Source organism: Podarcis tiliguerta, assembly GCF_965153285.1.
Source record: "Podarcis tiliguerta genome assembly, chromosome: 7".
NCBI classification, from domain to species: Eukaryota; Metazoa; Chordata; class Lepidosauria; order Squamata; family Lacertidae; genus Podarcis; species Podarcis tiliguerta.
The window spans coordinates 44,166,035-44,182,950 of NC_139540.1; the positions used below are offsets into that span (position 1 = coordinate 44,166,035).

A 16,916-nucleotide genomic window follows, 5' to 3' on the forward strand; every position below is an offset into this window, starting at 1 on the left:
AAATTTCATTCTAAACTTGAAACTCGGGTTGGTATTCATCCAACCCACTTCTGGTATTCATTCACTTCTGGATTTCCATTATGAGAATGTCAGTATCTTGAAAAGTATCCTGCAATCTTCCTTGAAATATCTGGGTGGATGATTAATAATAATAATAATAATAATAATTTATTATTTATACCCCACCCATCTGGATGGGTTTCCCCAGCCACTCTGGGTGGCTTCCAACTGAATATTAAAAACACAATACAGCATGTTTTATTATTATTTATTAAACTTAAATCTCCTCACAAAGGAGATCAGGGTGGTAAAAACACTAATCATAAAATAATACAAATTTAAAAATCTAAAAACAATCATATATTCTCACAGCTAACAAATTTCAAAGTTGCCAGGAACAGTATATTTCAGCCATCAAAGGCCTGGTAAACGGGAAAGTTTTTTAATGCCTCCTGGAAGATGATAATGAGGGAAATAAATGCAGCTCATTCTACAAATGGGGAACCATTAATGGGGAAACACCACACACACCCCCTAGTCAGTAGCCTGAGTCACTCTCTTCCCTTTGAATACTTGTGTGGCTTGCAGAAGTGCCCTAATTTGCACTTTAAACACCAAGCTAAGAGCGAAGTGCCCCAACTGTTTTTGCTGCAGTATCCCAACATACCTACCTTCAAGCTGATCTACCTGCAAGTAAGCATCTCAGCTAGTGGTTTCATGTAGTAAACTGGTACATATACAGTACTTGAAAACACATCTGTTCCACTTACAAATAATTCACCCAAGTGGGAATTCCCTAGAGTAAGCATCCCACTCTTTGGTCTTTTAAGTACGTTTGGGAGCTGTATTCTCCTATTTTAATGTTACTGTGTTAATATTTCTTAAACTGCATTAATAATATTATTAAACTGTAGTTTAAATGCTATATTATGCTTCTGTTGTGTACATTTGGTAATTTAAAAAATGAAAACTTGCTTATGAATCACAAAAGAGAGTGATTTACAAATCATGAAAGAAACTGGGCCAAAGGAAGCTGCTGAATGGGCTTTTCTAAAAAAGAAAAGAAAAAGGGCGTAACTGGCTGTGGTTTATCATCCAGCCATCCTGCAAGTCATCTAAACATGAAAATTAGTCATAGCTGACTGACTCGTGGTCTGGTTCCCAATGAAGTCTCCTGTGCAGCATAACTGACAGTAGTTTCATTTGGATCACTGCGGGCTGCATTCTATTCTGTGTAGAATATCTTAAAATGGATGATTTTGGTTCCTTGTTAATGTAGTTTTTTGTTGCCCTAAAACAAAAACAAAATCACAATCGACCCTCATCTACCTTTTCAGCAATTCGTATTTTCACCACCAGCTGGCTCTAAGGGAGGTTGCAAAACATTTTAGTTCCCATAGGAACCGCTGATTGACAGAGATATTCTTTCCTGGTTACTCATTCCTCCACTCCTGAGTCAGATTACAAACAAGTTTATAGATTAGAAGCTTTGGTCACCCAGTTCTAACAATTACAACACTTGTCAGGCCACTTCATGTCAGCAGTACACACAGACATTTTACACCCACAGCAACAACATATTGGGCTGAATTTATCCATGCTGCAACTCCAGTAAAATCCATACTATCACAATGGCTGATAAAACCTGATATAGCACAATGGGATTACGGTAATTACCGTAACTGAAGTACTTTTATGAAGAGGAATGTGCACTTGGAGCCACAGTTCTATGCACATTTACCTGGGAGGATGCTTGGTGAGTTGCATGACAGATTTAAAGACGTGCATTGGCAGCCACTGTCTTATCGCTTCCTTATCAAGAGATGCTGAAAAATGTGAATGAGGAGATCCACAGTCATTGATCCAATTACCTTTATGTTCAGTGGGAGCCTCACCCACAAAGATACACGGTATGGGGCAGACACGTAAACACATTGGGAAGAAATAAATCTAGGCTCCTCAAGAAATGACGCATTTTAAATGAAGCACAGCTTTATGACAAACACACCCATTGTTCACAGACTTGTTATAAAAATGAGATAGTTTGACTCATTGCAGTGTTGGTCCCTCAAGCACACCACACGATTAGCAGCCATGAACAAAAGCAACTAATAGCATAGAAGTCTCAGAATAAAACAAAAGTTTGGTTGTTTTCAATGTTCTAGGTCTGAATTGGGCTGCCATTGTATGTGAAACTTAGATCCCAGTTCAGCCCCCCTACTACTTTTTAAAAGGACATTTGGCAACATTTATTAGAGGAGTTATAATTCATATTCAGAAAGGTAGCTGTGTTGGTCTGACAGTGTCAAAAAAAATGAAAAAATAAAAATAATTGTCCAGTAGCACCTTATAAACCAACTAAGTTTGTTCTGGAATAAGCTTTTGTGTGCATGCACACTTCTTCAGATACCAATTAATATTATGTTTATTTATATCCCACCTTTTTCCCTGACGGTCTCAAGGTGGCTTACAGCTAAAAAAAGAGACATTAAAAAAAATTAAGCATTAATAAGATATGTGAGATCTATTAAAGCATAGCACCTTTTTGTTAAGAAAAATGTTAGCAATGTTTAGGCTTAGTGCCTCTGAGCACGTGCAGAGTTCTTCGAAGGAAAGGACTTTCAAAGAGTCTCACTGAACATGTGCAAAATGGCTTTTGAAATGCTTCCTTGCCTGTCCAGTGAGGGCAAGATCTTGCACCTCTCACTTTCTGTTTGGAGGCTGCTGGTTGGGAATAGGGACCTGAAACGGAGAGGGCCATAAAATCAACTTTGGAGCAAATCGAAGAAAAACTGGAGCTACAAACATATGCCTGGACGGACGCCCAACACATTTATGAGCTTTCATGGCGCAATCCCCAAGGACGCTTGCCAGGAGGGAAAGCCTACAGATTACAGCAGGATTTTCTTCGGAGTAAACGTGTGGGAGTTAAAACTCCAAAAGGCGAAACAGGAGTTCCCGCTGGGCGCGTCAGCGCAGAAGCAGGCCCTACCGAGCCTTACTCCCAAGTAAAGCGTACATAGCTTGGATTCCGGCCTAACCCGTTCAGGGACGGCAACAAACTTGTGCCAGCGGCACCAGAGAAACCGGTTACTCCTGGGGCAGCCGGGCGCGTTTCTTGGGCGGGCGCGCAGGTGGCGTGACGGGGCCGGAGCTCCGCCTCACAGGAAAAGGCGACCAACTTGGGCTGGGCCTAAGGCGGAGCTGAGGCGACGCCAACCTCTTCGGTTGGCTGCCGGCGAAGCGGCTTTCCGACATCGCCTCAGATCTCAGCGCCGCCCCTCGCGGAGGAGGAGGAGAACGAGGAGAAGGGACGGAGGAAGGGGCGGAACCGCCGAGCCTTCCGTCTCTGAAGCGCCTCAGTCGCAGTTCCCGCCTTGACTACGTTGGCCGTCCAGCGACTTCGCAGGTTGCCGGAGCCCCACAGTTAATCGAGCGGGAGGCTCCTCGGGGAATGGGGAGCCGCGCTGGGCCAGGCGGCCAAGGCGGCTGCTGCGGGCTGTGCGGCCTCAGGGTCGCCGTCTTCTTGCTGGCGCTTCTGCCCGGCCGGGTGAGTGGAGAGGGTGCCTTCAGGGAGGAGGAGTATAAAGCTGGCGTGGGGCTGGGTGTGTGTGGGGTGGGGGGGTACATTTTGGGGTAGGGGAAGATCCCTCACATACTTATCTAAAGGTCCCTGACTGTGTAATGAGAAAAGGGTTTTTTTTTTGGGGGGGGGGTTCGAGGTGAATTCTTGGGGGGTTTGGTGGGTTCTGACCTTAGCAGCACTAGTAAGGAAATATACCCCGGGGTGGAGGTGGGTAGGGAGAGACTCTTTGGGGTGCAATTCTGGGCAAAACGCTGTTTTACTCGAAAGTAACTCCTGTTGAGTTTTGTGGGACTTGCTTCCAGATCCGTCTGGGTAAGACTTCTGCTTTAACAGCAGCTGGCCCAGGTATCTGTTCTGCTTCGCTGGCATGGAGGAGCAAAGGGATGCGGTAGGTCACGAGAACTTTAAATTAGGACGGGCAGTCAGTCGTTGCTGTCTCTATGTCAAGCGCTTTAATTGTAAAAGGAAGCGTACATCTTCAGAGCCGGGTCAAGGGCGGGGAACTTGCAGCCTTCAAACATTGCCAGCCCATAAACTCTCCTGATCTATGCCGGCTGGAGCTGCGAGGGGGGTGGGCAAGGACATCTTGAGGAGTACAGATTACCTCCCCCCCTCCCCCCAGTGTAAGGCAATTTCCATCCTTCCTTGGGAAGTGCTTGAGCCTGTTGCAGAGAGCAAATTGGTGTATTGTAGATTGCAGGCCCTTGTGGATTGCAGCCTACAGTTCGTTTCAGGTCTTATTTATCTTGCACCAGTGGTATGTATGGCACTTCACGTTGTAAAAGAGGGCAGGCTTTGGTCCTGAGAGCTTGCAATCTAAACTTTGATGCAAGGTAAGTGGTGGCATCACATAGGCATTCTGGGAGGCAGTTCCAAGCATATAGTGGAGCAAAGGAGGGAGACTGGAGTGAGCCTATTCTGCTGTAAGAATGTTGACAAACCCACAGGTAGTTTTAGGGGACCACATTGAGTGCAGAGCCTCAGGGGAGCCATCAGGGGCGTGGCAACTAGAATGGAGCAGGAGAGGTGGAAGGGCACTAAATTTTGGTATAGCACTGGGCGTCAAAGAAATTTGAGACTTCAGGGTCCACCATGGTAAAATAGAAAAATCCAGCTGTAAAAAAAACATTCAGTGACGAGAAGTCTGTTTTGTCATGAAAATAGTGATAAAACATTTTGTAGTTGAAAAAATGGCTGGGTGAAAGCAGCATAAATGACTAATTGTCTGAATACTGTAGTAGCGTTATTGTGCAAGCAAGACTGAGAAGTCACCTGGGTCAGGTAATTTGCCAGACAACTTCAAGCAACTAGGTGACATTCATAATATTGTAATAAAAGGCTTCATACAGTTCCAGTACTTATTTGTAAACCTGCTGTTATTCATAAATGTATTAAATACTTCTATCTTGCATTCAAAACTTTTGTTGATGCTACAAATTTAAAAGCAAGCTGTGTGCCGCCAAATAGATGCAAAGCAGTAAAGTGAAGTTAGACATCCATAACCCATAGTTTTGGCTGACTGGACTCCTCAGTGGTTGTTGAGTCCTAAGAATCTCATTCTCATTTCCACTCCCCAAGGAATCTAGGTCTTATTATTTAAAATTGAAAGTCTGAGAGGCTCACATTTAACACACCTGGCAGTGATACATTGTTTGGATATGATCTGCATTGACACAATGAATGCAGAAGTACTCAGTGGACTTGTTTCGCAAGAGTTGTGCTAAGAGCAGTCACAGCTCTTTGTTGCTCTTCTCTTGGATACCTGATGAATATAGCACAGATAACCTGTATTTTCTGTACTTTATGATGCTTATTCCAAGTGAAATGATAAACCTTTGTTGTGCCTAACATATTTTCTTTTGCTTCTTGGGTAGGACACTAACCATCAAGAGCGTAGACATGGTTGAGCATATGTGTCATTGAATTCTGAATGGCAGACATTGGAGTAATAGATGCAACTTCCATATTACTGTATCTGCATGCTGGTTATTTCTACCATTGTTGTACAGTGGTACCTCTGGTTACATACGCTTCAGGTTACATGTGCTTCATTTACAGACTCCGCTAACCCAGAAATAGTACCGCGGGTTAAGAACTTTGCTTCAGGATGAGAACAGAAATCGTGCTCCAGTGGCGCGGCAGCAGTGGGAGGCCCCATTAGTTAAAGTGGTGCTTCAGGTTAAGAACAGTTTCAGGTTACGAACGGACCTCTGGAACAAATTAAGTACTTAACCCGAGGTACCACTGTATTCCTATCTGTCATATCTAAGAGGCACAGGAAACCAGAGGTAGAAAAGTGGCAACTCTACAGAATAACAGCTGGTTTCCTATTCATCGTTGCTGCTGTAGGCTTTGCTTGTGGCCTGCATGGAAAGAGGAAGTGGAACTGGCTTGCGGTTACCCATAGAGATCATAATGGATATAAGCAGTTTCAACAAACTGTTCACATGCCTTAGTGTTCCTTTGGAGTTGTGTGTGAGAGATGTGAGATTTACCTACTGCTACTGGGGCACATTATGTCATTGAGACAGTACATGCACTGTTCTTTGCCATGTGTCCTTCATCTTATAAGAAAGAATTAAGATATGCATATTTGTCCACCATTATCCTTCCCCCCCAAAACTTTATTGAATAATTTAAAAACAATTACCAAGCACAAAGTGTTTGTCTTCCATGAAAAATACACTACAGATGTTAAGTCTTGTATGTAGTCACCCACATGGCATCAAAACAGACTGCTTGGAAAATATTATACATTAGAGACTAAGCTCATATCCACAGGGTATGCTTCATTCTAGGGTGTTAAGATAATTTCTCCATAGTGGCCGCCATTATAAATGTGTGGAGTACACAGTGTTTAGAAATAGTGGTACCTGTATTGAGCACAGCTTTTCTTGTTCATACTAGGTGCTTAAATGGGTTGGGAGCTTAGTGATCAACAGGGCCCCTTTCTGCAAAATGAAGTAAAAGAGTGCACCGCTTCAAGTTGCAGATGGAGATCATTTGGAATGTTCCTCTGCCTTAAAAGAAGCTCCCTGCAAGTATTAAGATATAACTTTTATTCCTGGTGTGCTACTTTTCTACTAGCTGGGAGCGTTCACATAGAAAAACATTGCAAAATGGTAGCTTTGAACAGCATTCTGGTGTAGTGGTGTAGTCAATTCTACCGCCTTATTTATGTATTTATTACATTTATATCCCACCTTTCCTTCAAGTTGCTCAAGAAAGCATACATAGTTCTCTCTTTAGCTGGGTGGTGTGCAGAGTGAGGAGGGAGTGGAGCTTCTGTCGAGTTTAGTGGGAGTAAGTTTAATGTATGCTTTAAGTTGGTATAATATTGCACTACTGTTGGGAGGTGGGACTGGTATCTGATTATGATTTAGGAAAGGAATGCTGTCAAGTAGATGTGTGGGAAGCTGCTGTGTCTCTGTGTATCCTAAAATTAGAGGACTACAGTATTGAAATATGTGAGCTGAAAGGGTGTTTTAACCTTTGAGAGTTCCTGCAGTGGCACTGTGCAGTGCTGTGTGAGCACCAAAATGTGTGACATTTTAATTTAGGTAACCTCTGTGTAGGTAAATTCCATTTTATGAGCCATCTTCTTTTGGTAAAAATTGGATGGTTTTGCATAAATTCAAAATTTAAACTTAGGCATTAAGCTGGTATTAAGAGCCTAGTTCACTGAACACATCGTGTGAAATCCTATTTAAGGAATCTTAACTAGGGTATGGTATGATGTCTGCATGGATAAATTACAGAACAACAACCATCTCTTGGTCTTTGGGTGCTACTGTGCAATGAGGGAGAACCAACACTAGGTGTTCGATTTCATGGAAACTTTAATTATGATTTGGATTCTAAATTCAGGTTAGCCAAAACCATGATATGATGTGATGTCTGAAGTAGCTGTTTGGTGTGTTTGAATATTATAGGATCACAATAGGAGAGTACATTCTATGGTTTGTAGTTAGGAAAAGCTTCAATAGACTGGTTGGAAACTTGGCAGTGTAAAAGATGATGGTCCATGCTGAATTTTGGGTAGACAGGATGAGAAATGGTTTATTTTGAATGATTTTTTTTAAAAAAATTGTATGAGACATTGGTGTGCTGATGGTGCTTTTATGCTATAGATTTTGTTATGGTGTTTTTTTTTGGGGGGGGGGATCTTCATTTATATTTTGTATTTTGGGAAATGGTTTGTTGTGTTAGGTTAAGAGGAATGTCTAGTATGTGCTGTGAGTTGTGCAATATGTTTGTAGTTTGGTCACAAAAAGACCTTTTCAAAACTATGTTAGTCAATGGTATTTCCTAAGGCGTTTGACTTCATATGCTCAATACAAACCTATTGTGAGAAAATTTTAAGTGGAATGTTGGGTGGAATGAGAATGAAAGAATTTATAATTCAGGTAAGCCAAGAGGTTAGAAGTTAAGTGTGAAAGGAGATGGTGGTGAGGAAGAAATTTCAGGAAATTTATAAAAATAGAAGCATGGGGTTGTGGAATATTCACAGTGGCAATCTCATTAAAGAGGAGCCTGGTTAGGAGGAAAAGTTGGCAATCCGTCTTACCTTATTTCACTCAATAAATTAACCACTTAATAGTCATCAGATGTTACATTTGAATTGTTGCACTTCTGAATGGTCTGAGATAACTTATTAATGATATTTATTAGTTTATTTTTCTGTTTCAATAGAATTGTAGCCCTAGCCTCCTCCAAAACTTAATCAAATAAACAAACCTTTTTAGTTTAATATGTTGTGTTAAAGCCTTTCCATGTTCACTCAAAGTTGCAAAATACTTGGAAAATAAAGCTAATATATGTTGTATTTTGTGTAGGATAGTATATATCGGGGTGGGTGAGCGCGCGCGCGCACACACACACACACACACACAAAATATATAAAAATACAGTGGTACCTCATGTTACATATGCTTCAGGTTACATACGCTTCAGGTTACAGACTCCGCTAACCCAGAAATAATGCTTCAGGTTAAGAACTTTGCTTTAGGATGAGAACAGAAATCGTGCTCCGGTGGCGCAGCGGCAGCGGGAGGCCCCATTAGCTAAAGTGGTGCTTCAGGTCAAGAAGGAAAGCTGCAACTGAGAACTAAAAAGGTTTCACATTGGTAGCCTCCCTAGGAATTTTATGTGTCCCCAATCTAACAGATTTGCACAGTAATTTGTGGCAGTTTCTCTTAATATAAACCACTTAAAAGTAGAATTATGTGAATGGAACTTAAGGAAAAAATCTCACATAGTTTTCATTCATGCATCTTGGTATTACTAATAATGAAAGCAGGTAGTATCCATAGATGTAATGCTCCAAAATTGAGTGTAGGCATTTTTGCATATGGTTCAAATGGGTTTAGATAAATCTCAGTGTTTCATAGGGTGATAGTTAAATCACAGCAACAAATATGAGAGAATAATGTTTTTGATTTTATCATTAATTCAAGTCTGCAGTAGCTGAAACGTTTCCAAGAATACTTGCAAAGAGAAACATTGTAGTCCTAAACAATAGTGCCTCAGTTCTTGTCAAAAAGGCAAATGATTTATAAAAAGAAGCTGGTGTTTTTCTGGTATACATGAGAGACTTTTGTGTAATTGTTTCTTATACATGTTCAGTTTGAGGAGGGAAGAGATGACAGATACAATTTTATGTGCTTTGAGGGTTTTTAAAGATATAATTTAATTATAATGAATTGTTATATGCCTATAAGCATCAGATGCCTTCAGTATACAGTGGTACCTCGGGTTAAGAACTTAATTAGTTTCAGAGGTCCATTCTTAACCTGAAACTGTTCTTAACCTGAGGTATCACTTTAGCTACTGGGGCTTCCCGCTGCTGCTGGTGCGTGATTTCTGTTCCGAGGTACCACTGTAGTAATAAATGGGTAGGATTCAAATCAATTTAAATCACCAATGAGAAAAGGCTGATTTGAATGCTTCCTAAGTGACATGACCTTTGTAATGGCATTTGTCTAATTATATAACCAACACCTGCAAGTCTGTTCACCATCTTATCCTGACCCACTTATCTGGCCTGAATGGGAGAGGTGCTAATCAGAAGATAATATGCTGAATTTAGGGAACACAGAAAAGCCATATTCTCCTTTTAAGAATTGTAGTATTGAAGATTACAAGATGGTTTGAATATATAAGCTTGAGTGCGTTGACATCAACAGCCAAAAAAGAATTGTCTTCCTCTTTCCACACCTGGCCAGTTGGTTTGAAGAGCTGCAGCTCTGACATGAGGAGCAGAACCTGAGCTTTCCATGCTGCTAAGTCAAAACTTTTCCTAGCAACCAGCTGATCCATGCCTCAGACTTGGGCAGCTACACTCACTTAAGGCTAGTTCTGCAACAACGAACCATATGCCAAAGTAGATTCAGGGCATGTGTAAGGGAGTGGTGCTTCTCTCTTAACAGAAGTGACAGTGCAGCCACTACTGAAAAAGCTGCCCTGGATGCAGTTTCCATTGATGTTTCTACTGTTACGACTGTAGTATTCCATTTTTATATTGTACAGTGTCTTGTTCCATTTTATAACTAAGTAAGGTTTATAAATAATTATAATAAATACATAAAATATGCTGTGCATATCCCTATTGATGCATAATCGTAAGCAATAGAGAACAGACATAATTCTACAAAATGTAGTTCCAAAAGTTCATTTTTGTAAGGGAACAAAGTCAAGGCTAAACAGAAATCTGGCAATCTGTCCTTGTAAGCCAAGTACATTACATACAACAAAACTGTTGGAAGTCTTTCCAAAAACAAGTGTGGAATCTAATCTTTAACCTCGTATGTGTAGATCCCTCTATAGATGAAAAAAGCTTCCCGAAATTTATAAGTTTCAAAGTATTAATGACAAAAAACTCAGTTAAGCTTTTCTGTATTAAGATTACTAAAAGTATTACTCTTCAAGATACAATGCATGAAACCCTGCAAATGCAAATTCAAACAGAAAATAGAAAATTGATTGAAAATAACTATTATAAGCACCCCTGTTATATGTATTGCATCAGTAAGATAACCAGTGCTTTTTTCTTTAAAAAAACAAAGTTTAGGGGTACTCTCATTTTCCTACTCATATCGAAATACTGCCCCTCAATGAGGCCAAACTTAGATTCACAAATTGTTTAGGGGTCTGCACACCCCTGTGTCTCCCCAGAAAGAAAGCACTGAAGATAACTAATAGCAAAGTCTGCTAACAATTTTTAGTACTAACATAGCATTTCAGGAACAAGTACTTCCAATATTCGGCAAAAATCCTGTAAAGAAGAACAGCATTAATATTCTTCTATTGCAGATTGGGGGGTGGAAAGGAGCTGAAGCTGAAGGAAAAGTGGCTTGAATAAGGTTCCCAATGCCTGATAATATTTCAGTCAGGGACTTGGTACTTTATAAGCCCTCTAAACTTTATACAGTGTTGCTAGTCATTCTAGCTGTTGTTTCGAGTCGCATAGAAGAGAACACCAGTCTCTTGATGAGATAGGAGAAAGATGCCGATGACAGCACATTTCCTTTCAGCCCTGTGGATAAAGTGTTGTCACTAGACTGTCACATGATGCATGTGAGACATCAGAAGTCTTTGCCTTGCAGATCTTTCTGTCCCTGCCTGTCTCATGCAAGTTTAGTGATTTTTCCGTATACCTTTCAGCACAGAATTTAATACAGCCTGTATGTACACATCGTTCTCATAAAACTGATATTTTAAAAAAGGGAATCCATTTGCAAGTTGATGAGGGAAAACAGGAATGATGACACTTTTATCATTAATTACCAGTTCAGAGAAGTTGCTGACTGAGCTTGCTTCGTAAAGGTTTACTTGGTTTGAGTCCTTTAGTCTACTAATGAGGAGCCTTTTTTCAGCCCAAAGACCACATTTCTTTCTGAGCCAGAACAAAAGTGGACAGAGCACCAAATGTAAAACTATGTACACTATGCTACTTTATATACATTTACACACACTTTAAAGCAAGAGGTGTTATCAGTCCAAGGGCACATTCCAGCTAGGAGGAAAACACTGGGTGTGAAGCAGAGCCAGTGAGGGGGGTGGCCTGGGAAGGGAAGTGTGGAGGTCTGTATATGGTCTCTGGGACTGCAGAAACCAAGGAGTATTTTTGGCCCGAATGCTTTTGTGTAACCAAACACAATTCTGAAAGCCTTCCTCCCATGTAGCTCTGTGCTCTTGTCCCAGAGTATCCTATGTAAACCATATAAATGTTAGAAAACGGTTTCTTAGCCCTCTCTTTTTCTAGTGTTTGCTATCAAATAACTGTATTTATTTCATATAATTTATTTCATTAGAAGTGAAGGCTGCCAACATTTAAAAGAGGATTGGACAAATTCATGGAGAATAAGGAGATCAATGACTGCCGACCATTATGGATATGTTCTACCTTCACCTTCAGAGGCAATATGCCTCAGAATGGTAGCTGCAGGATGTGGGGAGAGTAGACTTGGGCTCAGGTCCTGCTTTCTGACCTCATAGGCATCTGGTTGGCCACTGTGAGAACAGGATGCTGGACTAGATGTGCCTTTATTTTCAACCTGATTTAAAAGCGATTTGCATCCTAAGTACCTTTCTCTGAAACTGATAATGACTCCTTACCATTTATGCATATTTGTTGAATATTTGACATCTGACATTTGACTGTAAGATCAGATCAAAGGTTCACCTAGTCCTACATTGCACAGTAGCCAACTAAATGCTCTTAGTGATTACAACGGTTCTTAGGGAATTTGTGTGTGCAAAAATTGACCAAGATCCACAAAATGGGACCACTAGTTCTGCACAGGGCTTTGAGCCTGTGTTACTGTATGAGAAATCTCCATCAAGTTGAAGGTTGTTCTGAGGTGATGTCACTTGAAAAGCATTGTGTTGGGATCTGGGAAAGCCCAGCCTGTTGATAAACTGAAATGCCTGTAGTTTGTGGGTATATTTAAAATGGTATTCTCATAAGCAGCCTCTGTTGGGACACTTTTAACATGCGTCTTGCAAGTGTGAAACTGTGTCAACTGTGTCAACACAGTTAACATTCATTATTCTTCCTCTGTAGGTATTTTCAGACTCGTGTATCTGGTATGGCGAGTGTGAAGTTGCTTTTGGAGATAAAAGGTACAATTGTGAATATAAGGGTCCACCGTTGCCACTGCCGAAAGATGGCTATGATTTGGTACAGGTAAGTTTCTAGTGAATTATCATTTTACTGGAAAATAAGAACTTTAGTGGGGATGGGAAAGAAGAACTAAGCATATTTTTTCCTAAACTCAGTTGTAGCATAAGGAAATCAAATGCTAATATTGATATGAGTAAGGCAACATGGTAACTGAATTATGGACTATGTTTTGTTCATTCCACTTAGCCTCTGTAGTTGGTATATGCATTTCTTGACTTGAATGTCTACTCTATAAGGATTACGATCATATCAAATCTACCAGTCTCTTCTTCTGCAATGTTATACTAAGGAAGTATGAAATAGTAATTACTAATTTCACTATTACAGTGATTCTAAGCCTGTTAGTAAGTAAGCTGTTGAGAACAGATGTTTTCCAGGACAATTGTCTAAAGTTGAGTGTGTAACCCTTGCAGTAGAAGAAAAAAATCATAGGCTACTTTATAATACTTGAATTTTAAATATTTATTTATATATATGTATGTGTATTTGATTTTCTCTTAAGGAACTCTGCCCTGGTTTATTCTATGAGAATGTTAGCCTTTGTTGTGATGTACAACAACTTCAGGCTTTGAAAAACAACTTGGAGCTCCCGCTGCAGTTTCTTTCCAGGTATGTGGGAGCCACTTGTCTGGTTGTTGCTTGTGGTATTTGCTCCCCTGCTCCTGCTTCTCAATAAACTAGAGAAAATATGGTCGACATTTACTTGTCTAGGAAATATAATGGGAAAATAAATATCTACAAATGCCTTTATTACAATGTCTGTCTTCACCCAACAAGTGCTCCAGAAGTTGTTCTGCTCATTCTCTGATGGTGGAATGCTACCAGAGAGATGCATTTTAGTAGACAACTTTCTAGAAAGGTTGGTCAAATAAATGTATATAAATATTAAGCATTTTAATGATTTTTATTCTGCTTAATAATATCTCCAGACCTCTTTCCAATAAAAGAGAACTATCTGAAGAGTCTCTGTGATGCTTTCCTCATATTTGTTTATAGTTCATATTTTATTCAGCTTTTATTGGGGCAATAATACTAAAATTTAAATATAGTGGATCCTCTGGATACAAACTTAATTCATCCTGGGGATCCGTACTTACCCCGAAAAGTCCGTATCCAGAGGCGCCGCTTCTGCGCACACACGCAGCACAATAGAGCGCTTCTCTACGCATGCGCACGTGACAAAACCCGGAAGTATACACTTCCGGGTTTGCTGCTTTTGTAACTCGAAATTACGTTATCCAAAGTTAACGTAACCCGAGGTAGCACTGTAAATGGTGGCTTCTGAATCTTGGGCTGCAAGCCTACACATTCTTATATGGGAGTATTCCTATAGTAGAACTGACCTCTGAACATGCATGCGTCAGATTGGACTGTACGTCTCATTTGATTTCACTGCTGTGCTGCTTACGTAGTTTCATTTCTTTCCTCCAGATGAAATGCTGTGAACTTTTCTGTACTCAATATTGCTGTAGCCCTTGCTGATCATTCTTAGAACTACACATTTTAGGAGTGCATTATTAATTTAAGCTTTGATATCTGGACCATAATAACTGTTTGTTGTGCTTGAAGACAAATGCTACATTCTGAAAATTCCTGCATTTTGTGTGCACATACTGGATAAAGGAATGAATGTTTAATAATTACTCTCTCTTCAGGTGCCCATCATGTTTTTATAATTTTGTAAACCTGTTCTGCGAACTAACCTGCAGTCCTCATCAGTCTGAATTTCTCAATGTAACAAATACAACTTCATATATTGATCCAATTACAAAAGAGAACAAAACCAATGTCGTTGAACTGGAGTATTACGTTGGAGAAAAATTTGCTAATGGTAAGCGAGGCAAAATAGTTGTGTATCATTTATTTTTGTTCTTAGAAGATTTCATAAAAGCAGTTATTTGCCTGTATTCTCATGTGTAAATGAACTGTGTGGTTCATCTGCAAGTCAGAAGTTGAGTAGTATGGAAAAGATAGCTGTGTGTATATGTACCATTGAAGTTAGAAAAATGGGATCCAGCATTAATCCTATTTGCAAGGCTAATTCAGGAGACTATAATCTTACAGTTCATTTTCCCCAAAGAATATTAAATCTGGCAACTCTTTTGTTCTCCGGTGCCCCATAAAGTACCAGGGTAGTATTTCTCACCTGCCCTGCCCATTTCTGTTGGCAAACTTCCACTGATGCATGCTGATGCCCTCCTCCTGGGCTCCCACAAGGTTTCTGGTGCTCATAAAATCAGAGGACTGTGCCGTAGTCTCCTAGGCAATAGAGCAGTTTCCTCCTTTTCTGTTTGAGGAAACTGCTGGGCTTGAACACACTCAGCTACCTTTGCAACCAAATTGTCACATCCTCCTTGTACATTTCAGTTTCCACAGCAAGCAGAAGGCGGATTCCTTTGCTGCTGCTGCTGTTTGCCCCAGATCCTCTCACAGCACTGGGGTTGAGTTATCTTGCCCTCACCTTTTCAGAGGCAGAAATGGCATTCTTGTCTTCTGCAAAGGCTAGTGCAAAGGACAAGAGATCCCTCCTGCATGCTTTGCAATTAGTGGAAAACTATGCAGAGAATCCATTGGTGAGCTAATGAGAAGATTTGTGAAGCCTAGATTAATCTTGGACTGTGTCAAAACCTTTTGTCTTCAAGTATTTATTCTGTTATAAATTCAGAATTGCTTTATTTCAGATGCTGAGCCAGCTTAGTAAATTCTTATTTGTATCATTACTGTATTATCAGCATTGTCTTTTTCTTTATTGAAATGATACTTCTAGCTATGTATAACGCATGTAAAGATGTGGAGGCACCATCAAGCAATGTTAAAGCGCTGGGACTATTGTGTGGAAAAGATGTTAGGGAATGCAATGCAACCAACTGGATTCAGTTCATGTTCAGCAAGGATAATGGTCAGACTCCTTTCAACATGATTCCAATATTTTCAGGTAGGAAACAGATGTTTTAAATAAACTTTTCCTTATTGACTATTAGTAGCAAGTGTCTTGAACTTGAGCCACAAATACATACTGAATTTGGACCACCCCCCTAGGCAATGCAGGATTAACTACTGGGCAAATAAGGCTATAGCTTTAGGTGTATGTGCATATAATTTCATATATACATAAAAATGTAAGGCTGTAATCATGCACCACAGTTTAAATGAGTGCTGATACATACTTCTAAAAGGGAGGAGATGCTGTGAGGTCACTTTGGCTTATCTTCCTCACAATGTTTTTTTCTGTCAGCATGTGTAGAAGAAATATTAGATAGGAACTGTCACTGTTGTCTTTTTCTGCATCTACCGAAGACCATCTTCTTCCAATCAGCCTTTTAAGTTGATATCTTTTCCAGAGTGCATCTGCACTGCAATTCTTTGAAATATGTTTTATCACTTGTTGTTTGCTGCCCTGGGCTCCTTTGGGCAGAAGGTGGGGTGGGTTAAATGCAATAAATACATCTTTAACTTGTGGCAATTTTGAATGCTTTTTAAATCCTGGATCAAATGGTAAACTTGCTTACACTAGTGAACACAATTTTTTTCTAATGGTTTGGCAACATTAAAAGTTGAAGTTGCCAAACGGAAACCATTATCTGTTTACGTTGGTTTTAATTTGTCATAGATTATATCTACAATTTTAGTATCTTTGGGTATTTTTTGAGTGTGTTAACTTTTCTCTTGTTAGATGTTTCTATCCATGGGATGACTCCTATGAACAATGCCACCAAAGGCTGTAATGAGTCCATGGATGATGTCACTGGGCCTTGCAGTTGTCAGGATTGCTCTATTGTCTGTGGTCCCAAACCACAACCCCCTCCACCTCCTGTACCTTGGCTTTTGCTTGGTTTGGATGCCATGTATGTCATCATGTGGATCTCCTACACAGGATTTTTGCTTGTGTTTTTTGCAGCAGTTTTTGGAGTTTGGTGCTACAGGTAAATAGCTCCCTTTTTAAACAGCATTGAAAATTAAGTGTTGGAGTTGTTCATAAACTGTTAAATAATCCCACTGTTTACTAAGGGTAGAATCCAGTGGGACTTTAACTTTTTCTTTTATCCTGCAGCCCCCCACCCCCCGGTTCAATCTGCTGTAGAGAGTGATTCCATGTTGTGTGACAATGAACAGCTTGCACATAGACAGCATTTAGAACATCCCCAT

At 40.2% G+C, this 16,916-nt stretch overlaps 2 protein-coding genes across 3 annotated transcripts in view; one reads left to right on the forward strand and one right to left on the reverse strand.

The window, feature by feature from the left end:
• The window catches only part of RIOK3 (RIO kinase 3), a 910,199-nt gene that overhangs the window by 827,691 nt on the left and 65,592 nt on the right, over positions 1-16,916 (reverse strand). The gene's annotated exons all lie outside the window — the stretch shown is intronic.
• Positions 260-16,916, forward strand: part of NPC1 (NPC intracellular cholesterol transporter 1) — a 46,715-nt gene continuing 30,058 nt past the window's right edge. For both annotated transcript variants that reach the window (XM_083451583.1, XM_083451582.1), the window contains exons 1-6: positions 260-3,550; positions 12,651-12,773; positions 13,273-13,379; positions 14,426-14,601; positions 15,538-15,705; positions 16,444-16,693. In XM_083451583.1, the coding sequence (XP_083307709.1) occupies positions 3,455-3,550; positions 12,651-12,773; positions 13,273-13,379; positions 14,426-14,601; positions 15,538-15,705; positions 16,444-16,693 (920 nt within the window). In that variant the 5' untranslated portion in view covers positions 260-3,454. The remainder of the gene's footprint in view (positions 3,551-12,650; positions 12,774-13,272; positions 13,380-14,425; positions 14,602-15,537; positions 15,706-16,443; positions 16,694-16,916) is intronic.